Source organism: Mauremys reevesii, linkage group 7, assembly GCF_016161935.1.
Source record: "Mauremys reevesii isolate NIE-2019 linkage group 7, ASM1616193v1, whole genome shotgun sequence".
NCBI lineage: Eukaryota > Metazoa > Chordata > Testudines > Geoemydidae > Mauremys > Mauremys reevesii.
Genome location: NC_052629.1, coordinates 27966214 through 27992769, shown reverse-complemented (window position 1 = coordinate 27992769; position 26556 = coordinate 27966214). Strand labels below are relative to the sequence as shown.

General features: G+C 41.5%; 1 protein-coding gene and 1 long non-coding RNA gene across 3 annotated transcripts in view; one reads left to right on the top strand and one right to left on the bottom strand.

Annotated features, from left to right (window-relative positions):
- The first annotated feature begins 305 nt into the window (after positions 1-305).
- The window catches only part of LOC120369396, a 40639-nt gene continuing 14388 nt past the window's right edge, over positions 306-26556 (top strand). Inside the window, exons 1-3 of one of the 2 annotated variants that reach the window (XR_005583145.1) lie at positions 306-493; positions 881-1038; positions 14541-14823. This is a non-coding gene — a long non-coding RNA (uncharacterized LOC120369396). Of the gene's footprint in view, positions 494-880; positions 1039-14540; positions 14824-26556 lie in introns of those variants that run through there. The other variant, XR_005583146.1, reaches the window with a different exon arrangement.
- LOC120369395 (opsin-VA-like) lies at positions 4626-26261 on the bottom strand. The gene is made up of 5 exons (XM_039482660.1): positions 25784-26261; positions 15851-16061; positions 15132-15249; positions 5199-5438; positions 4626-4856 (listed from the first exon to the last, which is right to left on the bottom strand). Exons 1-5 carry the CDS (start codon positions 26145-26147, stop codon positions 4626-4628), a joined length of 1164 nt encoding a protein of 387 aa, XP_039338594.1. The 5' UTR covers positions 26148-26261.

Here is a 26556-nt window from a genome sequence, read left to right as displayed (position 1 = left end):
CTGTTGTTGTAACAGGTAAAATTAAAAAAAGATTAAAACTTTTAAAAGTTTATACGCAGTGTTATGTTTTGTGGCTCCAGACTATTTTTCTTTAGTGGAAGAGGGGGCAAAATGGCTCTTTTGATAGTAAAGGTTGCCGGCCCCTGCACTAGGGCCAGCAGCCACAGCAGGGATGACTCCACAAGGACTGACTGCATGTACCGGGGGAAAAACTTCTGGGGGCGCCCTGAAAGAATGGAACAGGGATGATGTCAGCTAAAAAGAATGGGCCCTCAAAAAGTCTGAGCAGTCACGGTGCAGAGCTCCACCCCAAGCTCAGGAGTTACACAAGGAGCCTGTATAGGAGACAGCCAGGGAGGCCGAGGAGCTTGCCAGCACCATCCTTTGCATCTGAAGAACAACAGCACCAAATGATCTTGGTAGGAAGAGGTGTCTCTGTTGTCCTTTGCCGGGGGGGCTCTGCAAGGAGCTGCAGCCTATTGGAGAGGCACAGGTGAGACTTGGGGGCTCTTCTGGCCATAAGGGTAGCACAAGAGCCATTTGCCTGGGAGTCTGAGGGTAGAATGTCTCATCCAACAAGGAGGAAGCTGTAGGGAGCTCTGAAATAGGTGGGGGATCATTCTGGCCAGTGGAGTAGAGAGGGTCCTCTGCATGGATTTGCAGCCTGGTGGGGGCTTTTGCCTGGTTAAGATCTCTGCTGCCTGTTGGAGGTGCCTTTGGCTGGCAGGGGAGGGATCTCTAATGGCTCTGCTGCCTGACAGTGTGTGGCGTTTTGGCTAGCAGGGGCTCTACTGCCTCATTGTTGGGGAGAGCCCAGCTTTATTCTGAGTGTCAACTGACACTGCCTGACAGTTGCTGACTGGAGCTCATTGATCTACAGATTTTCCTCCTCCCAGTGACAAAGGAGAAGAAAAACCTAGGGGCGGGAGAAGGAAGTAAGTTCCCCTCACCACAACAATGCAGGACCGGGGAATATACAGGAGTTTCTGAACCAGCCTTCCCTGGTTGATGACAATAGTCCACCAAACCCAGCTGCAGGTTAGTGCATTTTTAATTTTGCCAAGATTATTGGCCAGGCCCCATCCATTTACTCTCTCTCTGTGGACCTGTAAAGAGGTTACAACAGCCTGAGGCAAATAGAAACTTTCTCACCCTGCACAGCTTGAGCAGGAAGTAAGAGGGGTACATATAAAAAATTGAGGCTAGTAGAACTTGAATTACATCTCCACATTGCACAGTGCTGCCAAAAGGATATTCCTCCTCCATGCATAATGAGCCAACCATCCCACGACATGGGAATTACCTGCCCTAGAAAGCCCTGGCTCTCCTGTGCAGAATAACATCCCAAAATATTGCATCTAGATGGAAAAGTATGTGGCCAATGAAACCACAGACTTACTAATTCTGAATATAATATACAGACCATTCAGAAACAAGTAACCCTTTTCTAAATTGGTTCTCGTTGCAAATGTCAGACCTTCTTCTACTGTATTGATTTTTGAAAAAAGTGATACATAAAACAATATAAATGTAAAGAACCTTTCTTTTTTTGTTTTACTGAATATTGTAGTTTGAGTTCCTCATGTGTGGGTTTAAAGGAGGTCCTGATTAAATTATAAAATAAAACTGACAGAAATACAACTAATGGACCTAATTCTACCCTCACAGACATCTATGCATCATCACTGAAGGCTGCACAGAAGTCACTGAGGGCAGAATCTGGCCCAGGAACCATGATCTTTTTAATAAAAAAAAACCAGCAGCAAGGTTTAAAAACAAAAAAAAAGAAAGTTTAGATAGTTGTCCGGCAAAATCCATGTAATATATTCTTTTAACGGTCGTGTGTTATATTGACCACTAGAGGGCACCCACAGCATCCCTTTCGTTCTGTAGAACCTGCATTCTGAGAATGTGCATTGTAAATCCAACAACATGAAGTTTCAGACAGGAAGGTCGTGGTGGAAAGAGACAGATGGGGAAGAGATGATGCATTTTCCCGCCTTTTGGCTATGTATTTCTTTATGAGCTAACACCCACTGGCTTGGTGAAGTTAGTGCAGAATGTATGTCAGCAGCTTTGGGGGTGGTAAATTATTCTATAAAAATGTTGATGTTTAAACTGTGAAAGAAAAATCAGTGCATCTGTACCCGCTGATCAGCATATGTGATGTGTTGCCCTCAGTGCCCAATCCACGGAGGATCCCGGTGCTAGAGAGTCTGGCACTCTCAGTCAAGCTGTGACAACTCAAGCTTTTGGTTCTGCGGTTCAGTCCCTGGTGTGGTGATCACATAATTGGAGTCTTGTCGAGGACTGCCGTGAGATGAACTTTGAGTTATAGGTATAGTTATATTATACCTGCCATAGGTACAGGTCTGTTACAGAAACTGGCACTTTAGCTCAAGCTGAAGAGATTAATGCTTTTCTTTCTGGAAGTCCCCAATTCAATCCCTAATGTGCCACCCATGCTGGTGTCGGTCACACATCCATTCACTGTTCAGGGTTCTATCATACTGTGTTCCTTGTAATCTGATGTTTTACAGAAAAAAGAGAGGAAAAATCAGCTGGAAACAACACTGATTTATTTACAGTGAAGGAATTTTATTCTTATTTTGCTCTGAAGTAAAACAAAATTTAAATGAAAACACTGGGTTTTGGTGTCTGGTTTTGTTACCACTTTGGCATTGCTATGGCTAGTACATAATATGGCTAGCGTGGATGCAGTGAAATAATTGCTGCCTTCTAGTAGCATTTGATAAACACTTGATTCAAGAAATAATGGTTTTCCACATTAAGGACACCTCACAACACCTTACTGCCATGAATACTGCCGGCCGCTGCTTGTTGATTTGACATCATTATAGTTCCACTCAGTTACGAAAGAACAAATATAGGATTTCAAATCTACTGTGCCTGATCCTTAGTAATATTTCATACAATGTACACCAAAGATTGCATCAAAACTAAATTACTTATTGCATTCAAGTGCTAGCCTGATTTTTGGGGGTGAGCATGTATGCTGTCCACGGGAAGCAGATTTTATTACTGCATTATTAGTAAATAACATTAAGTATTTGACATGCAAAAATACATAGGATCAAAGCTGGTAAGTTTTGTTCTCACTGTTTATGGAAATTGTATTTACATTGCATGCCCTGCTCCTGACATCCAAGCTTAGATAAGATAATGGTTTGAAGTGTTTGGCCCGGGAACACAATGCTACAGTGAAAAGATGGGGCCTGATGCCGGCAGGAGCCATCATATCTGGAATCCAAGGTCAGAGATGTAGACTTAGCTGCTGATTAGAGGCTGAGCAGTGAAGATGGTGCAGCTTAGAGCTGATTGCCACCAGCTGCTTGTTGGCAAAGGGCTGTGCTGCCTTGTTTGAGAGGCACATCATGACCCAGGTATGGGATAAGGGGAAGGATTCATTTTGGGCATAGGGACACTCAGGTCTGCCTAAAGTTTTGTTGGATCTGAGCCTTTTAACCATACTCTCCCCCAGGAGCTGACTTTTACAAATGACATTCACTAAGAAACCCAAAGATCATTAATTAATAGCAGCAGCCTCCCAAGCCATGTGATCTCCGGAAGGTAACTGATCCTAGCTCTGCATCAGGCAGACTTCTACAGGGGAAGGTCAGCCAGCTACAGAACTTCTCCTCAGAAAGGTCACTTGCACAGTACTGGGGTGTGACACTTTCCTTGTTGCACAACATCCCTAGCCCTATTCTCTCTCCCCACCACAATCATTGTCAGCTGTTATAAATCCACCTCAGGGGGTTATAGGGACTTTCTTGTATGGCAAGGATAGGGGGGAAAGGAGAGACTTGAAGGACTCTAGGGAAGTCTCCCTAATTGGGTTTGTATTAATGAAACAATGGCTGGGAATCTGGAGGCAGCTCTTGATTGCCATAGAGTGTTGCGGCTTGGGAAAGGAACCCTACCACAGATCATAAGTGAGTACAGAGCACTCCATTCTGGGGTGACAAGACAGCAACTGTGAAAAATCGGGACGGGGTGGGGCGGTAATAGGAGCCTATATAAGAAAAAGACCCAAAAATCGGGACTGTTCCTATAAAATCATGACATCTGGTCACCCTACCATTCTCTTCTTTTTTTTAAGTCATTAGATCTCAGAATCCTTCCTAGCTCTACCTGTTTGAGCTCCAGTCAGCCAAGTGCTAAGTATTATTTATTTATCTTTATTAATTTGGAGCCAGGGGATCCTTTTTTTTCTTCCAATTCACAATGTTCAGTCAGTTGAATGAGAACCTGCTTCCCCATTAGCATGTAAAGTCCCAGTATATGTTCACTGGAGTCCCCTGAAGTCATTCCCAGGAACCAGGAGGGTGGGATGGCCTGGAGAAGGGATAGTGTGGAATCAGTTAATAGTGGGGCATTCCACTGTCACTTAGAATGCTGATCCTTAGCCCTCTGGATACAAGGAATACTCTACAGCTGCAGAGCTTGGAGCCTCTCAGTGTTTCTGTGGCTCAGCAACCCCAGCGGCAAATTTCTGCCAGACAGTGGGCCCTAACAGTCCTGCTGACAACCGTTTGTATGAACAGCTGGTAACAAGGGAACAGTCTATAGTGCTGCATTTCTTATCTCGAAACTTGTTCTGTTTACATGGGACAGACTTTGTTTTCTGAAACTGTCAACTGAGCAAAAGAATGGCAGCTCCTCTGTTCATCCTCATTTCTCCTGTTTGAAATGGTGTTGTGTGCTGCTATTGTGAACATTTCACCACCACCTTTGTCCTGGGTTAGCACCACTCTCTCCAAAGTTGGGTTCATATTGGACGCTGCAGTCTCTCTGTCACTGCATCCGAACAGCTGAATGAAACACCTCCTGAACTAAAATTATAAAATAAAGGAGACTAAATTATTTTTTTTAAAAAACTTACTATGAAGCTTAAAATATCTCTGTTATTATTATTTATTATTTAACATTTATATTGCAGCAATGCTTAGAGACCAGCCAGCTCAGAGTCCCTGCCCTAAAATTTCAGTCTACAATACATAGTATACAGTAGATATAAATATTGGGTTATTTTAATTCAGAATGATGTGTAATGTAAGTGGAGCAATCTTTATCTAAATGAATTAACATGTAGGTAGATAAAATTAATTACTGAAACAACCCCATTCACTCAGGAATGAGTCAAACAAAATATGAGGATTGAAGGCATACAGTACCTGTTTGTTCATAAAGACATAAATAATCGGATTATAAACTGTAGCTGTTTTGGAAAAGAAAGCTGGGATTGCGGCCAGACGAGGATCCAGATCAATGGAAGGCCATGCAGTGACAAGAATGGAAAAGGCTGCATATGGAGACCAGCAGATTAGAAATGCAAGGATCATAATAATAACCATTCGAGTGACTTGTCTTTCAGGTTTCCTTGTAGTCCCCAGTCGGCCTTGAGTATCTGACACCTTTAAAGAAAAATATATAAGGTTCCAGAAAATTTGGTAGAAAATAATATTGATGAATTATATTGTCAGTTGCTTGACCACACTTTGGTTTGTTATTTTGTTATGAAATATACTCAACAGACGAAATGACCAGTGTCAGTCAGGTTTATTAATCTAGTACAGGAAAAAGGAGCTATACAATAGCAGTCTCAGAAGGGCAGTCCCATCCGGTGATGTTACATTCACCTTATGCAGAAGGTGTACTCCCTGAAGTTACATCCCCAAAGCCATCTTCTTATACCCTACAGGTTTACCAGTAAAAGGTACTATATACGTCACCTGACACTGGATTCAATTACTCAGCTTTTTTCCTGGTTTGTTTCTGGTACCATGAGGGTACCCCTTTATCTTTTGTTCTGAACCCCTGCATTCGAGGTCATGATGTACCCTTATCTTTGTTCTGAGCACATGCATTCCAGGTACCAAGGGGCCTCGAGACACCTCATAGGTTTATGTGGGTAACTCCTTTCCTGTTGCCAGGAGGAAATAATCATATGTCCTGATACTGACAGTTTTTCTATCTACTCAAGCCAAGGCTTGCTTCAGCTCATGCAAGTTGTTATGGGATACTTAGCCTAAGTGCACAGGATTGTAACAAAGATACAGGCCAATTTGGATTAAATAACTGCTATACTAATGCTTAATAATGTGTAGACTTAAATGTTTGGACTATATATTGTGGGTAGTATTATCAGTGTAATATATACTTATGCTAGCCAGCATAGCTAACAATTAGAAAAAAGGACATGGATCAGTAAATCTAATAAGAAGACTAGCTGCTTTTTTTGAAGACAGCCTGTAAGGTTGCTGACACTAGATCATAACATGTGAGGTTCACTGAGGATTTATGTGAATTACAAGTAGTATCATTATTAAAGTTTTGGGGTTTTAAAGGGCAATATCTTTGATTACAAAGGAGCAGCACCAATTCTTGCATATGACAATCTCACAGCCAAATTTTTCGTGCCTTACTTAGACACAATCCCAGCGGAATACTTAATCCTCTTGACTTTAGTTATGTGCAAACTGCATAGGATATGGCTCTCTATTCAGAACGCCAGACCACATACCTATGAAGCTCAGTTGAGACCTGGTAGCATAAATTCAAGAGGCTAAAACTGTCATGTATAATTTATAAAACAGATTAATTTAAAGGTATGAAATAGAAACAAGGGGCACACCCTCAGGTGGTATAAATCAGCATAGCTCCAATGACTTCAACAGAGATACATCAGTTTACCTCATCTGAGGATCTGGTTCAAAGTCTCTTAAAGCTTCAAACTCAACTGACTTTAGATTTGATACATTCTTATCAACACCATTGGAAGCAGTATCCTGTCCTTCTCAAATCTCTAATCCATGGGTAGGCAACCTATGGTACGCGTGCCAAAGGCGGCACGCGAGCGGATTTTCAGTGGCACTCACACTGCCCGGGTCCTGGCCACCGGTCCGTGGGGCTCTGCATTTTAATTTAATTTTAAATGAAGCTTCTTAAACATTTTTAAAACCTTATTTACTTTACATGTAACAATAGATTAGTTATATATTATAGACTGATAGAAAGAAACCTTCTAAAAACGTTAAAATGTATTACTGGCACGTGAAACCTTAAATTAGAGTGAATAAATTAAGACTCGGCACACCGCTTCTGAAAGGTTGCTGACCCCTGCTCTAATCTTTTAAGCAGCACCTTTTTCTTTACCAGTAGGCAGCAAACTACAAACACAATTCCATGACAAATAAAGGTAAATGCAACACCTCCCTGCCCCCACTTGGATTCAACCAATCTTAGAGCTATGATCTCATCTACAAAATCATCTTCTTTGTCTATCAGTCCAACCAAGCACCTCTCCTGACAAGTTCCTTCACCAGCTTCATCCATTTCAAACTTCTTTGTCCTCGTTTTTATGATCCTGACTCTGCCTATAGGTCTAAACACAGAATTTGTGCCAGTTTAACTAAAGGTGTGATGTTACACTGAATTAGTTAAACCACTGCAACTTTGCACATGGACACTTAAACCAGTGTAAGCCTGACTTGCACCTTGTTTAGCTTGCACCTGGAAAAAAAGGGTTCATGGTGAGTCAAATAACAGATATGCAGCACCTGATTATGGTACTAATTTTTCAGAGTGCTTTGGAGACAGATAGAAGTGTGATAGTAATGGTAACAGGAATTATTCTTATTACAGTTGTACATGTGCCTACCTATTCACCATGAGTGATCATTAGAGCACAAGTAGCAGAGATGCCAGAAGTGTATATCAAACACTCTGCTGCTGCATGCACCACCAGAGAGTAGCGAAGAAGCACTATGAACTGAGTACAGCAGGATTAACACAGCATATGTGGTACTTTGGAGGAAGTTGTCTTCCTGCAAAGAGCATTTGGGAAGCTTAGAGGTATTTATTTGACATAGGATGTTGAGGGATATTCCACAATGTACAGTCTGAGTGGGTTGGAATAAAAAGAGCTTGAGAGGATAACTTTATACGTGTATTCTCTGGGCTGTTTCATTGCTTTTTCTAGAGTGTCGTATTGAACCTGTGAGTTGTTAAATAATTAATATGGGAAGTGCGCTAACACTGAGTGGCATTAGAAACCCTGGAGCCTAGTGAATAATACATGAAAGAACTTCTACTTTATTAGGTGCTAATATCTTTGCTTACCAAGTCTCATGCTGGGCAACCTGAGGAAAGGGAAATGATGGCATGTGACAAAGTAGATTCAGCTGAACTATTACAGCCCTACATTTTCCACTGTTCCTTCAGCATTTAGGGGCTGAGTTTTAAAGGTATTTAGGCTCCAAAAGGTGCAGATGGCACCTAATGGCATTTTTAAAGGACCTAGGCACCTAAATCCCAATGGGGAATGCTTTAAGTTTTGCACAATATGTTTTTCCGCCTGGTTTGATTGCATTTGCTCTTGATTTAGCCGGGATGATTTTGTTTTGATCATAAAATCTAGTATGAAAAGAGACTGGTTTATTGCTGTTACTCCTTTCATTGGAATACGTACCTGAAACTGAGTGCTTGATTACAGTAATGTATTTTCCTTAAAAAAAAGTGGCTCTGTGGCATTATGATTTTGCATAAGACTCCAAATTATTTAGTCCTAAAGTTGAAAAGTCTCAGTCGTGAATTTGGAACCCCAGAGTTAGCAGGAATAGAGGCATTCTGTGATAACTGACATGTTTGAAATGATGGCTGTTTGCAGTCAAGTATAGAAACAAAGAGTGAGCTGGGTTAAAACGATAGCAATTAAGAGTACTTAATGGTAATGATGATACATCTCAAATGATAATAATGTATTTATGTTGTGCTAGCGTGTGGGAGCCCCAGTCATGGACCAGTGCTAGGCACTGTACAACACAGAACAAAAAGCCGGGCTCTGCCCCGAAGATCCCATGACATTTATATGGTGCTTTTCATATGTACCTATGTAACGCTGACAGACAACAGTCATTGTCAGCAGGGATAAAATCTGGGACCGCTGGAGCTTAACGCAAGAGTCTCTACTGCATGAACTAAAAGACACGTGTCTCTTAGCCAAGACTATAGAAGGCTCATCAATCTCTAGCTGGTCTGGGTGCCACTAAAGGGGGACAGAGTGCAACACCCAGCAGGCATGGGTTACACCTACCTAGGAATCACTTCACCCATATTTGAAATACAGTCATCTCTGGAGAGGAACACTAGAGTTGTTTAACTGATAGTAACCATTTAGAAAAGGTGGTGAAAGAGAGTAATATACACATTTAAAACAGATGATTAAAGGATTAAGTTCTTTAAATTCCTGTGCCGCTTCCAAAACAAGTCAGATTTCTAGAAGGAATTAGGAATTTGGGTTCTCAGTTCCTATTTTTATTCATTTCTATTTATTTTGGCTATTTTAATGCCTTATAACTTCCTAGAGAAATCAATTTTTATGGTTTTATTTGAACTGTGACAGCCTGCATCTGAGCAAATATCATCTGTGTAATTAGAAAGATGTAGCACTTTTACAAATAATCATAAAAGCAATCATTTATTGTTTGAATTGTGTGCTGTAAACTGTATGTAACCACACCTACACACCCATGCACTGAGCTTCCACATTGCTATTAAACATTACCAAGAAATGAACTACAGAGAGTAAGAACTTGATGTACTAAGGGGTGAAATCAGCAGAGTACCTAGTGAGGAACCTTGCCTCTTTCTATTTGGTAGTTGTTTTCAGTAGTTTATTTCTTTAAAAAACAGATTCTTGAACAGTTAAAATCAATGTTGTTTTATCAGCTATTTTTAGTTTTAAACTGAAAACCTAAATCCCTAAATGAAATAGTCATATACTGTCTTTTACTAAAGGAGTTTGTTTTCTAGCCAGATCGGATCTGTAAGGCCAAATTAAATAAGGTTAGGTAGTCAAGCCTTCAGAGAACATTTTGTTTGGGGAGATGTACTGAATGTTTTTCTCTACTGAGATGGGTGGGAGGGTTGTTTTATTTGTTTTTCAAGGATTGAGTCTTCCTCTGAAAGATGAACCGTATGTTCAAAATGGAAAGTCTCCTTTTAATTATTTCCTAATATATGAAATAGAGAGGGACTCATCCCTAAACCTCAGTTCCAAGCACCACTAAATTTTGGGAAGCATCCAACCATCCCCCGAACTTTGCAAGTAAGGCCCATCTCCAGTACCAAAAATTGTTCGCCTGATTCCAAGGCAGAGCTAATACATTCTGACTATGGTGTCAGAACTAGGACAAGACAAACACTTTGGGGATATTTGCAAATGCATTTCCAAAGTCCTTCTTTGAATCATGACAGGTTTGAGTTCAGCAGATAGGTATTGCATAGTGTGTCGTGTGACAGCATCATCGTGTGATGCCAACCAAGAGAAGTCTATACTTCCTGGAGCATAGGTGGTCATGCTTATACTGTGGAACAAGCCGTGTGGGGAAGAAGCCAATGAAAAAGAGCCCTGAGCTCTGGGAAACTACCCCAGAGGTGCAGGTTGGAGAAGCCATTCCTATTTTTTCATGTGATGATTCTTGAAAGGGAGAATAGAAGCTGAGGGCAAATACAATATGTTTAACTGGCTGTGTAATGGTCTGATGATGCTTGTGACACAATGTGCAAGGCACACACACTCTCTCCATGCAGTGGCAGTCCTTTCACAAACCAACTCCATCAACAACTCTGACAGCGATCCTAAATCACATCTCCCTTCCTGTCCATTCTTCTCTTTCCTTCTCCATCCCATTTCTCTGTTACAATCCCCAACATTTCTGTGAACTGAAAAAAAGGAGGAGGAAGAAAGGGACAGAGAAAGCAAATGCAGGAAAAAGTGGAGAGGCAGATGCCCAGAGAAATGGGATGAGAGAGATGCAGAGAAAACAGATGAACAGGTGCTAGGAGAGAGAACTGGAGGAAGGGTGAATCCTGTAGCCCTCAGACAAGAGGAGCAGTATTAGCTATCGAGGGAAGAGGCAAGCCAAAGCCTTCTCTCTCAGTATTCCACTGCTGTCTCTCAAATACTTGTATAGCCCACTCTCCATATGTGTGGTGTTTTTCCATATATGGCATGGCCCACCCAGATGAAAATAGCATACTCTTCCTCTATTAATTATTCCTCTAACTCAAGTGGGTGAGCTTGGTGCTATGTTGCTCACAGTTGTGGGTTCAAATGATGATCATGTGTGTGTGGAGGTGAAAAATCTATACACGTCTGTGTAATAGTTAGTCCAAGAAGTGACCTGTGGGATGTATTTGGATGTTGTGTTAAAGATGGTTTTATGGTTGTATGTTTAGTGTTTTTATTTTGGTTAATGGGAGCTGTCCTTTTAAGAACAGTGTGGCAGATTCAGAATGTATTTGAGACTGTAAAGGGCTTGGCTACACCTAGAGTTACTCCTGATCAACTCCATGTGTGAACACTCTTAAGAGCAAGAATGCCTTGTTCCTGTTTAGTTTGGAAGATTTTGCCTGTGTTCCCAGAAAGCAGAAGATCCTGCCTGTGTAAACGCCATAAAAGGTCAGAACTTGATTTCATATGAACTTATCCTTCCAGAAAATCAGCCCCACTCTTGAATGTGTAACTTTAGTGCTTATGGGGAGTGGGTGCCTCGGGGTATTGCTAATGAGCTCTAGAGCCTTTCACTTGTAGGTCACCCATTTGTATCTTGCTTAGCTCAGCAGGGATTAGATCTTGTTCCTATCTAAGGGAAGCTGGATGACCCGCATGTGCGATAAGTTTAGCGAATCCCAGTTCCAGCTCCCACACCACTATCTCACCCCTACGCTTTGCACTAGGTTGTAAACTCTTCAGGACTTTCCCTTACTCTGCGTTTGTACAGCACATCGCACAGTGTGGCCCCAAACTCAACTGGGGGCTGCAGTGCGAGTTCCTGCTGGGGGGAGGGGGCAAAATTACCTCTCTGACTCCACATTTGTGAAAGTTGGCAACACTGGATTATCCCACATTGCAAGGCAGGTACAGGGGAGTTCAGAAAACAAAAGCAGGATTGAAAACATGATTCACATTTTTTTTAAATCTTTTGATTTTTGGGGCCAATCTCATGATTTTTTGAACTTCTGGGATTGGCAGTGTTGCAGTATATAACTAGAGGCCTGGATTCTGGGCCAGGCTCCAGGTGCTTTGTACTGTCCTACTGGCACAAACTGACAATAAACCCAGCAGCTCCAGTTCTCAGAGGTTCTCACCTAAGTAAGTTTCTCAGATGGCATAGAGCTGCCATCGATGGCATGAATGAGTGTCCCTCTGCAATCCCTTTGAGCTGTTGGTAGCTGGCACAGATGAGAGCAGGCTGAAGGTTCTCTAACCTGGGCCAAAAGCCTAGCTGAGTGCAGTGTGTTGCCAGGGCTGGGACAATGCAAAAGGAACGCCTTTTTCCCCTCATTCTCCCATCAGCTATGCAAAGTGTTTCTCAGCCACAGATGTGCATATGATGCAAAGTGTCTAAACAGAGATGCGGTCTTGACAGTAGCTATAAACTCTGTGTTTCCACACATGCACTCCTTCCCATTAATCCTAATGGAGATGTTGTGGCTTACTCCATACTGTGTGTCTGTGTGTAAATGGCAACTAGGATGTATTTTTCTGGCACTGTGTTTAGATAGTATTTTGACTCTGCACCATCTCTACTTGTCTCACATTAGCCTGTCCCTTTTAACTCTGGCTTGTCACAGATGACAATTGATGTATTCCTCCTAAATCCTGGACCAATCAATTGATAAGGAGCCCTGAAGTGGTGCTTTATCTGACAAATGAAGGAATGCAGCATATGGGCTTTATCTCTGTTGTAAGCCACTAATTAAAAACTTTCCTTAAATTGTTCAGTCCTTTAGTAACTTTCAAACTGGTTTTTAAAACCTTCTGTTGGATCTGTAGAGACATGAATATGGAGAGATGGGAGTGCTGCGGCCAGTGGCTCTGTTTGGAAAGAAACTGATGAGACCCCAGAGCAGCATGCTTCCAAACAGAGATGGCCCCAGACAAAATCGCTAGATCTGCATTTAGGAACATTCACGATCCAAATTTTGATTTATTTAACTGCTGTATTTAGTACAATCTAATGGCAATTACAGAGCTTCTTGCGCAAGAAACCAGTATCAACATACTGTTGTGCAGAGGCCTGTACTTTACCCTGTTAAAGGTAATGAAACCCCAGTTCAGTCTGGTGTATAAAATTGTTGGTAAAAGTCAGCAAAAGTTGTGGACAAAGATTAGTACAAACTGAATGGTTTCACTAAAAGAACTATGCTAAGGGGTCTTGAAGGCTCCTAGTAAAGTCACAGATTTGGACATTGCTTATTTGAAGATAATTCCTGGAACCCCAGAATCCATCATGACACTGTTAGGTCTTCGTTGTCCTGACAGTGAAAGATTTCCTGACTAGACTGAGTCAGAGAGAGGGAACATCGCTGGCTTCAGCTAAATCCTGAACAGCACCTGCAATGTGAATCTTAGGTTCCTGTTATCATCCCTTAATTAATAAGTCATTTTCCTTTCCTATCGCCTCTTTCCCATTTCTCTTTTTGCCTTCTGGAGTCTACAGGAAAACCTCTTTTCTATGGCGAAATGCCTATCTGAGTGGCCATACTTTTGCATTCCACTGCTTCCCGAGGAAGAGCAGCTGATCAAAGCTGCTGCATGTGCTGAAGGAAACCCGTCTTTCTCTCCACATTTTAATTTTCTTTTCTGTATGTCAAAAAAAAATTCTCTTGGTCCTGCAATCAGCTTTAACTACACCCAGGAAGGCAACCCCATTGGAGCAGCCGCATAAAAAAACTGTTTGGGGAACCATGAGTAATGGATTTTGGAAATAAAGGTTCATCACCTTTATCAACAATGTTTAGAGAGTTTGGGTTGTTTTGAAGTCAACACAGGCATAAATGCTTTGGGGGTTCTAGTACATTGCAATTTACTTCTCTCTTTCGCTGAAAGGGTCCACTTCCGCATCAGAGTGTTCTTCTGTAGTTAACGCCCAAGTTTGAGAACACTTTTTGTTTAAGACCTACATGAGTCTTTGTGCAGCTATTTCAGCTAGCCTCCCCTGGATATATACAAGATGAAGTCCTGGTCCCACTGATGTCAATGGAAAAACTCCCATTGACTTCAGTAGGGCTAGGATTTCACCCACAACATGTAGTTTTCTATCCAACTTATCCCAGTAGACAATTAAAACTTGTCTTTGGGATGAAAGCTCAGGTACTCGTTTCCTTAACTTTTCTCTTCTGTCTTGTTTTACACACAGGACCTGCCTTGACATGCAGAATAAATAAAAGCAGACATTTGAATAAAAAAACACTAAATAAAAAATCCCAGTACAATGTAGCCTGCTTTCTTTAAATCTTAGATGAAGTATTATGATGGTGCTGCATTGTTGATGAAACAAAGGTAATAATATTCTCTTCTTAGGTGGAAGACATAGTGAGTAGCTTATTAACACACTTTAAGCAAATTTGTGAGCATTCTTTTTTGTGTGTGTGTACTATTTTGAGAAAGTTGGCATCATTTTTAAGTCATAGCCAAAAACATTTTTCAAGACTATTATCCTTTTCAGGTCCCAGTGTCCCTGGAGAACCTTCTGGATTCAGTTTTCTGCCTTCCACGCTACGTGCTGCACGGTATTCTTTAAATTACAGTTTCTACAAGCTCATGTAAATATCTTGTGTCAGAGTGTTAAATAGTGCTGGTTTTAAGCATTAGTGTCATATTCCACAACACAGCTCTTAACATTTCCAAAAACTGGAAATTTTGAGCAGATTCTGACTTACTCTGGTTTAAATGTGAAGAAACTCCACTGACTGAAAGTAAAACTGTAAATAAAGCTATATTGGCTTGTTCCATTTCTTTGTTTGTTTTCATAGTGCAGCATGTTCTTTCACTCCTCAGATATTTATCTTACAGGATGTACTGATAAATGATTCAAACATCAGACTTTTGAAGAGTGATTGCTAATCAGTGAATGAATTTCTCTATGGAAGAATGGTTATTTAACAAGCCATGATAAATCTGCTGACTATGCGCTATGTCTGGAAATTCAATCTGCTCACAGTTTGGGGGTCTTGGAACAGTGCTTATGTGCTGAAAATTCCAAACAACTATGTAATTTTGCCTTTTTGTTTGTTTATTTTGTAGTGTTTGTACCTACCTTTCTTAGTTTCCTCATCAATTTTCCATAGGATACCAAAATCACAAGTAATGGCAGTATGAAACAGGTGGTGAAGAATGTAATAATGTAGGTGTGATCATTATAGGCTCCTGAATACCTGTATAAAACACAACATGTATTATTTTTAATATTACATTATTACGTCTTCATTTTGTTTTGGGGAGAGGAAAAGAATCCTTTCACGTTCTCCAGTGATATCACGGGTGCTGTGTGTGTGTGTGCATGCGTACGTGCGTGTGTGTGTGAGTTTGATTATAAAGCAAACCTTATATGTTATGCTGTAAGACTGTTGCTTTCGGAGATCAGTATAGTCTAACAACAAGACACTTAGTGGCAGTATCAGTATCTCTCACATACAGATATATTTTATAAACAGAATATAATCATAAAATATTTTGTGACCCTTTGAGATGAAGGGATCTATAGAAATATAACATTTTATTTTAGGTGGTTCAAGCCACCTACCTGTTGCATATTCTGGTCTAAGGGTACACATGCTTTTTTGCCGACGCATAAAAATGTCTATGAATAGTGTGGGCAAATACCTCTGTGAATGCACAAATCAGGGCTTGTGCACATATTGGAGTTTGTGTGAGCACATAATTGGGCACACGATCTCCTCTGTGTATTTTCAGGCTCTCAGTTAGTGTAGCCTCTGTTTTTGTTTTTTCACTGATGTGCTATGGGAGTTACTTTACCAGTTGGGTTCACAGGTAGTTCCAATCTTGCTGGTGGTGTAGCTGCTCCAGCCCATGGTAGGAGGGATGGTCCAGATAAAGGAGAAGATCCACACGAAGATAATGCCCAGGGCTGCATGTTTCCCCCTCAGGCGCATATTTCCCAGTGGGCGACAGATCACAATGTACCGCTCAAAAGCCAGCAGAGCAAGAGACCAGAGACCAACGATTCCTGTAATGAAAATGTGCAGCTTGGTCAAAAAGAGGACATTACAATACCATCTTAGCAGTAGCTCAAAAAGCAACCTCCATCCTACATCACAAGCCTTTGCTATTAGTTCAAGTGGATGTGGATGTGGATGTGGAAAAACATTGCCCCATATTTGAGTTTCATTTTAAGTGTGCAAAAGCTCTTAGACTGGACTACAGCTTTGGCCTGCTGTACACTGATTTAGAAAAACCAACCCACAGTGTGGATTGTTTTAATTGCATCGGATTTCTCCTCTTGTTCCTTGTGTGCCACAGAAAGATTTTTCTTCTCAGACTGCAAGGGAAGCCATGGGTGGCTTGTAAGAATAATTGGGTAAGATCTGTCTTAAAAAGCTGACTTTTCAAAAGTCTGAAACAGATTTAGCCTATTTGTAATTCAAACATTATGCAACTCTGTCTTACATGCAGCTGGCTGCTGCCTCAAGGAACCATTCTACTACCCATGGATTGTAGATACTCCTTTTCCCCCAGACGTGTACCTCATGCACCGAGGACCCAGAGTAGTGAGGGTAGGAGCTGTCATGGGACACCTAGACCATGCAAAGCTTCCCCCCATGCTTGTCAGTTAAACCAGTTGTGGTGGGGCTGAGGGTCTTGTGGTGATCTTGGGATTCATTAAGTCACAAACCAGTGAATGAGAAAGGAATAAAACTTTTATTAACAAAACTAGAGAGTATCTGTGGTGAACTGCTGTACAGAGCTGCACTGTTTTCTCAGACCACCTGCTTCCAGGGCACATCTCAGAATTCCTGTTTCGTAATACTGTCCCTTATGAGGGAGCTTCTCAAAATTGTAACGTTGCACAAACTTATTTCTACATCTTCCCCCTAAAAGAAAATTAGCTCTTATTTCTTATATATAGAAGAACTATCTAATAACACATACATTAAATTTGACCCAACTAATGTTTCTGTAAACTATAATCCATATACAAAATGTAACATCTATCTAGAGAGGAGGGGTTACCTGCATACCACTCACTTTCCTCAGATACCCCTGTGACGTTACCCAGGGTACAATCTGGAATGCTGAACAGCTGTGTCCCCTTAAGTGTCCAACCGGGGGTGTTTTTTACACTGCTTTGCTGTGAGAACAAAGCACTCCTGGTCCTGCTCACACACAGCCTCTAGCATGCAAAATCACTCCCAGCTGAATTACATGAATGCTTTGGCTAGCCACTCATGAATTACATACAGGGCAACACCAGCAAACTCCCAGTCCCAGACTTATCCCCAGAAATGTGCATCTTGTACTGCCCAGCTCTCTCCTTCTGGACAATACAAGCTCATAGAATGTTTGTCATTTCATTAATGGACCGGACTTGTTATCTCAAGTGGAGGGTCCCAAACACTTCAATCCCAACACACACTGATTTAGGTAAAACGATAAAAGAAGTTTTTAACTATAGAAAGAAAGATTTTAAGTGACTACAAGTAATGAGGTATAAAATCAGAATTGGTTACAAAGACATTAAAAGATAATATGCAAACTAATGCCTAATTTAGTAAGCTAAATGGATTCAAAGCATAGGTTTTAATCTCACCATATGCTTACCACAGTCTGTATTGGCTGAAAAGCCTCCCAGCCAGGACGTTTCCTTTGTCTTTGAAATATAGTAGCTGCTGTGAGTAGAGCTGGTGGAGAGAGGTAATTTGTGTTGTGAGTGTCCTCCATTCTTATACCATTCTCTGCTCTTTGAGGATTATCTGCAGCTGGGGTTCAGGTGACTGGCAGCCAGTTTACATGGAAGATCCCAGCCAGAACTTAGATTCTCAGAGACTATTTCCCGGAGCCCCCCACATCCCTTCTGATTCGGGGCTCTGGGTTTCAGCTTCGGGGTGGGGGTCTCTTGGGAGTTTAGTGGGGGAGAGATGTGGCTCAGGGCTTCAGCCCTGTGGGGGGAGGGGGCACCAGGGCTCAGGTGTCAACCTGGTGGGAGGCACCGAGGCTCCTGTGGGTTTGAAAATATTTACCGAAGCTCTGCTCCAGATGGCTCCAGCTGAATTTAAGCCCTGCTCCCAGCTGTTCCATTGTCAATATGTAACGTTCTCACTCACACCCTTCTTCCTGCTACAGAATGGCTGCTTAACTGGTGGTAGTCTATAATAGTTCATCTGATTATGCTGATATTTGGTTGGGGCTCTAGTGTGTCTTTGTCTCTGAAAAACTGGTTTGGGCCTGATTTTCTTAATCTTGGAGCATATTACAGCAATGTTATACAATAAAATCTTATAACTTTACATACAATGTTGCCACACACATTTTACCAGGACAATAATGTTCAGCAGATTATGAGTTATCAAATGAAACCTCACAAGGCATACGTTGTACAAAATTTATCATACTCTGGTAAAAAGGGTGATGATAATGGTACAGACTGTCACAACCCCTTCTCCAGCCAGGTTCTGAGCCTTTCAGGATGTTTGATCTCGCTTTCTAATCATCTCAGTATCAGCCTTTCAATAGGGTCTGAGTTCTCTTGTTGCTTGCCAGTTTATCCTTTGTCCATTGATGATAAACCATCAGTCAGTTAGTAAATCCCAGAATCCACATCCACTGTCACTGTTTTGGAAACTTCTGTAATTAATCTTAAATCCTCTTGATTAGTCCAAAATGTGTCTCCTTGTCTGTGTGGACTATGTAAGACCTTGGATGCAGCAGTTCTTTAATGGGATCCATTTGGCTCCAAGTATTAGAGGTGTGATTCCTCAGGCACACTCTACTACCTAGGTTAAGAGATGGGCGATCATGGGCTTTTTTTCTCAAAATATTTCTGCTTCCACTTCTGATTTCCTTTAATCTTTCATATGGTTTCATTGTCCGGAGATTTCAGCAAGTTACCAGAGATTGGTAAATTAGATCTGATCCTTCCCATTAACAGCTGAGCTGAAGAAGAGCTATTCAAATGCCCCCACTATCAAAAGTCTTTTTTCATAAGGTTCTTTACTGTCCATATAGACCTTTGCACAAGTCCATTTCATTGGGGGTAATTTGAACTTGATGTTTTGTGATGAAAATCCCAATTTGTGGCAAATTAACTAAAATCTGCGCTGGAAAATTGCAGCCCATTATTGCTAAAGACTTCATCTGGAATGACGTGTCTTGAAAATATTCCCTTCACGCTGGCTATCACTGACTTACTACTAGTACTGTGCCATGTGCAGACATCTGGATACAGAGAATAATAATCTGTGACTATTAAATCATTCTTTGATTTGCTAGGTAAATAAATCAGTGCCTACTTTCTCATAAGGCCTTTGTGGCACTGTGCGAGGTCTCAGTAGCTCTGCCTGTTGGCATGGCTTTTAGTTCAAGCAGAAAAAGCAGTTTCCTACTGCATTAGTAATCTTGTGTTTGATCCGCAGTCAATACATCAGCTCTCATCTGTGTTCCCTCTAAGCTGCACACTGGGGTGGCCGCCCAGGAATGTCTGAAGAGCCGAGAAGTTGGTTAACAGAGCTGCTCACATTCAGCCTGCAGCATGTATTCAGGTCCCCCTCCCCCCTGTGCTTCAGTTGCTCCTGCCCTCTGCCTTGGAGCCCCTGCTGCTCCTGGGACCCTCCTGCTGGCTATGCAGAGTGTGTGGGGGGGCAGGGACGACTGGGGGTGCTGATGTCAGGGTGTTCCCCTCCACCCGCCCCTGTACCCCAGCAGGGGAGATGGGCCAGCCTCACCCAGGACTCCGAGCACAGACGGTGAGTGAGTGCCTTTACCTTAAAGAGACAGCACACAGTCTCTCACAGACTTCCCCAGCACACACAATCTCTGACTGTCGGTCTCTCTCTCTCTCTCACACACTCACCTCCCAACACATACGTGTGTTGTTGTTGTTGTTGTTGGTTGTTATTTGGTAGTTCCTGCAATGCACATATAGTCTCTGTAATTTTATTTTTTCAAATTGTGTTATTTTAGTTTTTTGACTGGTCTATGCATTTCATAATTTTTATTTCTCTCTTACACTTAAATTTAGTTCTTTGAGTAGTGAGTTCTAAAATGCCTAACCTGTCCTGGCTGGAGTAATTATCCCTATGGTAATGTCTTAAAAATCTATATTGTATCTAGGTTTTTTGTTTATACTGGTGGTGCACATGCACACTGTACCGCAGTGCACATAACAAAATTTATTCCGCACCTGGATGGAAAAAATTAGAGGGAACATTGCCTCTCATGCCCATTGGTTGCACTCCTTCTATAGCATTTCTTTCTGGAAATGTATTGGTATTACAATCTTGCTGCCCTTGAAAATCACTCAGTCTGTCACAGTAAGTCCATGTTTGCAGCTCCAATAGTGAGAGCCCTGTGTGGATACAAATGTATACCCTCGGATGTGGATATCTGAGGATATAAATTGGAACTGCAGGGCTCTCCCAGGAACCACAGCAGTGAAAGGAGCAGAACGTGGGGCCACTGCTCCCAGGAGCCAGCGCCCCACGCCAGCAACTCCTCCAGTGCGGCTGTACCCCTGTCCCCATCCCTTCCATGTTGCCGTCTGTATCTCCTGTCTGGGGACGTGTGCACCGCTTGCACACTCTAGCGTGACCAGGCCTGGTGCCCACCCCAGTGGGCAGGGCTGAGGGCAGTAGAGCCACGCTGGAGGAGCTGCCAATGCAGAACAATGGCTACTGGGAGCGGTGGCCTCATGCTCCGCTCCCTTCACCTCTGTGGTTCCCGGGTGAGCTCTGTGGTTCCGCAGATACCAATTTATATCTGTGGATATCCACATCTCTGAGTATAAATTTGTATCCATGCAGGGCTCTACCAATAGTCTCTTATACTTGGACAGCAACTGCATATTTCTTCAAGCAACTCTTTAATTATCACATTAAGGATCTCCAATGATTCATCTTTCACCGTTTCCCCTCTTGTTTGTTGCAGTTTTTTGTTAGCTACAGGAACTGACTTTACAATCAGATCTATACAGGCCTGCATCTCTATCTCTAAGGTCTTCTCTGGCTTTGTAATGAGAGTCACCACTTAGGAAAGTGCATCGCAGTAAACATGAATTTGCTGGGTGTGTAGGTCACAACCAAATCATACTCTTGCTGCTTTATCGTCTACTTCAGATACAGTCATTTAGCAGTTTGCTAAATAATGCTATGAGAGGCTTGCTGTCTGTTTCAACATCTACTGTCTGGCCATAAATATATTTGCTTGACTCTCTCACAGGCAAACAATATTCCTAAAAGCTCGTTCTCAATCTGGGCATATCTGGTTTCCACATCAATCAGTGACTTGGATGTGTACGCCGCTGGTTGCCAACAATCATCGTCTTTCTGTACAATCACTGCACCTAACCCAGACTGTGAAGCATCTGCTGAAATTTTAATAGGCCTGCTTGGTGCATAGAACTTCAGCACTGGCTCTTGTATGAGCTGTTGTTTCAAACCTTCTCTATGATTCCTCCTGTTCAGCATCCCAGTACCATTCATTTTTATTTTCTAGAAGTTTCTCCAAAGCTGCTGCTTTTGTAGATAGATTAGAGATGAATTTTCCAAGATAATTAACATTCCCAGAAACCGTTGGACATCTTTCTTTGACTGGGTACACGGCACCATTTCAGTGGCTGGAACATTCCTCCTGTCGGGTTTTACACCTTTGTTGGAAATACTATCTCCAACAAAAGTCAGTTCTGGAACCCCTAAAACACATCTCTCCCTATTTAGTTTCAAGTTTGCAACTCTAGCTGCATCCAAAACTTCCTGAAGTCTACAATAACACTCTTCGTTAGTTGAACCCCAGATTATGATATCATCCATTGACATGTTGAGACATTATATATCCTAGGTATGGTTTTGTGGTACACTTCTGGTGCTGCAGCTATTCTGAGGGTAGACATAAGAATCTGTATCTTCCAAATGAGATATTAAATATGCATAATTTTGAGCTTTCTTCCATTAATTGTTCCTGCCAAAATTCTGAGGAGGAATCCAATTTACTGAAATATTGTGCATTCTCAAATTGAGCAATAATCTCCTGTCTGGCTGGCAGTTTGATATGTTCTCCTTTTATAGCTTTGTTGTGGTCTCTCAGATCTAAGCCCATGTGTAGTGGGCTGTTGTTATTCTCCACAGTGACTAAGAAGCTCACCCATTCTGTTGGCTCCTCAATTTTTTGTATGATGTACATTGCTTCCATTCTTATGATGCCACCTTATGTTTATCACCGTGTTCAAATGGCACCTTTCTACATGGATGGATAACTGGAGGGATCAGCTTGTTTATCTTGATTGACTGTTCACCCTGCAAGCAATCAATCATGATATTCCCGAATGAGTGCCTCATAGCCAGGTTCAGTATGATCTTGTTGTGAGAGCACCCATTTTACCAGACTGAGATTTTCACAGGCACCCAGGCCTAAAATTGGTGTCACCTGCTTTGATACTACAAGGAACGGAAGCCTGTATGTGGTGCTTTTATATTTGATGCTACTGATGCGCCTCCACTTTACTGGTACATTTGTTCCAGCATAGCCAATTATATTTATATTTGTTGGTCCTAGTTTTGGTCTATTTTCAGTCCCTCGTAATCTTGTTCAGATAGACTGTTAACCTGAGCTCCCGTATCCAGTATGAGTGGAATATTTGCTTCATTCACTTTTATTGGCAGCATCTGGTCCATCTCATCAGTTTTGCTTGATCCCAGCACATCTATGTGAAACTCCTCAACCAGGTTGTTTTCAACTACATGCACTTGACTTTTCTGAGATTTGCAGCATTTTGTAAAATGATTATTTTTTTTCACACTTATGCCAGAGTTTCCCAAAGGCAAAACAATGTTTGGGGCCTTACTGAGATCCAAATCTTCCACATAACCGCCTGTACCCAGTCTCCCTGCTAGCAGTGGTTTTCATAGCTGGTAGTTCCACTTTTTAATTTGACTCTTTCTGACTATATTCTTTTGTACTTGGTACGTGTATAACCCCTTCTGATTAATTCAGCTCTTTGGTTTGTGCTTTCACAATTTCTGCCCCCCCGAATATCTGTAGAGCTTTTTTTCAAGTTAAATCCTTCACAGAGCAGTCTGTCTCTTAACACATTGTCTTTAGTACCAAAAATGATTCTGTCTCTAAGCAGCGACTCTGTGAACTCACCAAAGACACAGGTTTTACTGAGTTTCCTTAATTTTGTGACATATTGCTCTATGGTGTCATCAGGTTTTTGCATGCAGGTAAAAAATTTCTCTCTTTTAAGGGCTGGTCTACACTAGGGGGCAGATCGATCTAAGATATGCAACTTCAGCTACGTGAATAGCGTAACTGAAGTCAAAGTATCTTAGATCGATTTACCTCTCGTCCTCACGGCATGGGATCGACGTCTGTGGCTCCCCCTGTCGACTCCGCTACCGCCGTTCACACTGGTGGAGTTCTGGAGTCGACGGGAGCGTGTTCGGGGATCGATACATCACGTCTAGATGAGACACAATATATCGATCCCCGAGAAATCGATCGCTACCCGCCGATACGGCGAGTAGTCTAAATGTACCCTAAATGTTTCATTCCTTTCTGGCATGCAATGTTCCACAAATTTAGTAAATATTTTACTTAACTTCATGCTTTTACCTTCTTCAAACTTAAAGTTGTTATAAATATCTGGTGCTTCTTCCATAACAACATGCAAAAAGATTGATTTCACTTTATCTCTTTTTACATCTTCTCCTATGAAAGACGAATACAATTCAAATCTCTGTCAGAATTTATTCCAGTTCTCTGCAATATTTCCTGACAATTGCAGATTGGGTGGAGGTTGCAACACACCCATATTTGGCTTTCTTCTCTTCTTAAGCTAGACAAGCTATAATTGTGCTCATAAAATACATCCAAAAGCCTTTGTTCTTCTCTGTTTACTTTTCCATGTGCTCCCCTTTCCTCCGCTTTTGTTTCAAACACAGGAGTTAACCTCAAGATTACTGCAGTCTCTTTCTCATGCAGCAGTTCTGACACCATGTAATGATCTTGGGGTTCATTAAACAACAAAGCAATGAATGAGAAAGGTATTCAACTTCTATTTAAAAAAACTAGTGTGTCTGCGGTGAACTGCTGTACACAGCTACACTGTGTCCTCAAATTTCCTTCCAGGGCACATCTCAAAATTCCTATATTCATAATACTGTCTCTTAAGAGTGAGCATCTCTAAATTGTAATCTTGCACAAACACATCTCTACAGGTTTGGCCCTGTACATTCACAGCAATCCTTCCCAAAAGTTTTTGACTCCCCCCACACTGCCAATTACATTTGCAGAACTTTATGCCCAAAGATGAATGGATTTTTTTTTAAGTTGTAGTGCAGGCCATAGTACTCCTATATCTCCTCATCTAAGCTCAAGACCTGGAACCAACAACTCCTGAGTTAATGATGTTTGCTCTGCCATGACATTCCTTGTCCCGTTATCCCGTGTGAGATAATACTTCATAGGGAGGTATGTGGAAAGGTTTAATTAGTCAATTTTTGTAGAGCACTTTGAGGAAGAAGAAAAAAATTACAGAAGTGCTAAATAATAGTACTAATTACCTATTAAGGGCTTGTAAGTGATCTTGTGTAGTTTGGACTTATTCTATTTGGCAAAATACAGTTGCTATAAACAAATACAATCCCCTGACTGTATAATTTTCACACTTTGAGGTACTTAATATTTCAGAATAATCCAAGAAAGTTGGCAGGTTCAGCTATTCCCAGTCTCCCTTATGCTATCTGGCAACTTCTAGAATGGACGAGCTGTCAGTGGAGGGCAAGGGACCTTCCTGATGGGTCACTCACTGCAGGCTGCTCTCATCCATCAGTATGGATGGTTACGGCTACACACCAATATTTCTGACTTCGCTCTCTAGCACTGTCCTTGAGTATGAGAGCTGACCTGATTAGGAGATTACCACTGCTATGTGACTTCAAAATAATGATACCCAGCTATAAAACAGCAAAGAGAGAAAAAGCCAGTTAGAATGCAGGAATTTATTTTTTTTGTATGTGATGCCTCAGGTTAATTCCTTATCTGGGCTGAAGACCTGGTAGGTGAGGGGATGTATTTAGGGAGAAAAGCTATAGCTTGCTAGATTTACTATTCTTTTTCAGTTTTTAACATACTTATATTTAGTAAAGTAACACAACAAGAAAGGGTCATGAAAAATGACTGATTTGAAATAGATACTGTCGAAATTAGTTTCTGATCTTTGTTTATAATACTGCATACTATGTCAGAGATTACTATTGCAGCAGTATCACAATCCTGCCCAAACTATAGGAAGATACTCACAAAATAAGAGGAGTTTCACTATCAAAACATTTTTTTATACTTTGTGAACAGCAGGTGCATGCTAGCTCTCACTCTGCCTCACACATACACACCATGAAAATTGTTAAATATTGTTGTTAAAATATTTTACTACAATTGTTTTACAGAAAAATATAATCAAGCATATGTTAGATACTGATCTGCTATATGGACATTCAATGAGCAACATGCACTCCGCAAGCCACATCAACTACAAAACATAATTTATGGGAAAGAGCCAGTGAAATCATGTGCATGTAAAGTCAGTGACTTTATAAAGTTGCAGTGTACACAACCACTTTGATGTTTCTGTTTGATTCTAAACCTACACAACACAGATCTGAGCCTGAGGGAAACTTCTTTTCTTAAGGCCTCTATTAACAGAAATGAACATGCAAATATAAACAAAGTTAAGCTTACCAAAGAATGTGATGGCAAATCCCTCTAGTACACAAGCCCAATGTCCCATATAAAAATAGCCTTTTATATTGGTAAAAAAGCTGATCGTGCCACCAATCAATGAGACCAGAAAATCAGCTATAGCCAGGTTTACTATGACATAATTGACAGGTTGTCTCAACTGTTTGAACTTAAAAGTCACCAATATGACAGCAAAATTCTCGGAGAGTGACAGAGATGTCACCAAGAACATTAATGCAGCTAGAAGCTGGAAGTTCCAGGGCTGGATGAATTCCAGGGGGTGGTGGAAGGGATCCCAAGGTGTGGAGCTTGCGGTGGGACCAGAGAGCAGAGACTCATTTTCAGGTGCTCTGAACACATCCATTTCTTTCTCTCCTTCGCCAGAGAACGGAAGGATCTCAGATAGTATTTGATTGTATAAGGGGTAGATATTCAGGTTAAAAGGAGGAATTTGCCATCCCCAACAGACGTTTAAACAAAAGCTCCATGAATCTTCCTTTCCAAATGAAGTCTAGGAAGTAAAAGTTTTGGCTAGAGGAAAGTTTAGTGCTGTGGATGGGAAGTGGGAACAAGTCCAAGCAGGGGGATCTCTGACAAGAACTGTAGTCTTCCTTTCACTGCAGCTGTTATTGTAACCACGTCTGCAATAAAGCCCAACTACAGGAGCAGCAGGATTTCTCCTTCTGACACAGCCAAACACACTTCTAATCATCCCTGTTCTGTGGGGGAAGATGAGGCTGTGGCTGGAATCCCTCTCTGCCAACCAGCCTTGT

Coding starts and splice junctions, on each gene's coding strand:
- LOC120369395 (XM_039482660.1), bottom strand. CDS start 26,147: ATGGATGTGTTCAGAGCACCTGAAAATGAGTCTCTGCTCTCTGGTCCC. Junction 15,250..15,850: donor ACTACCTGTGAACCCAACTG/GTAAAGTAACTC, acceptor TGTTTTATACAG/GTATTCAGGAGCCTATAATG. Junction 4,857..5,198: donor ATGTCTTTATGAACAAACAG/GTACTGTATGCC, acceptor TTATAATTTTAG/TTCAGGAGGTGTTTCATTCA.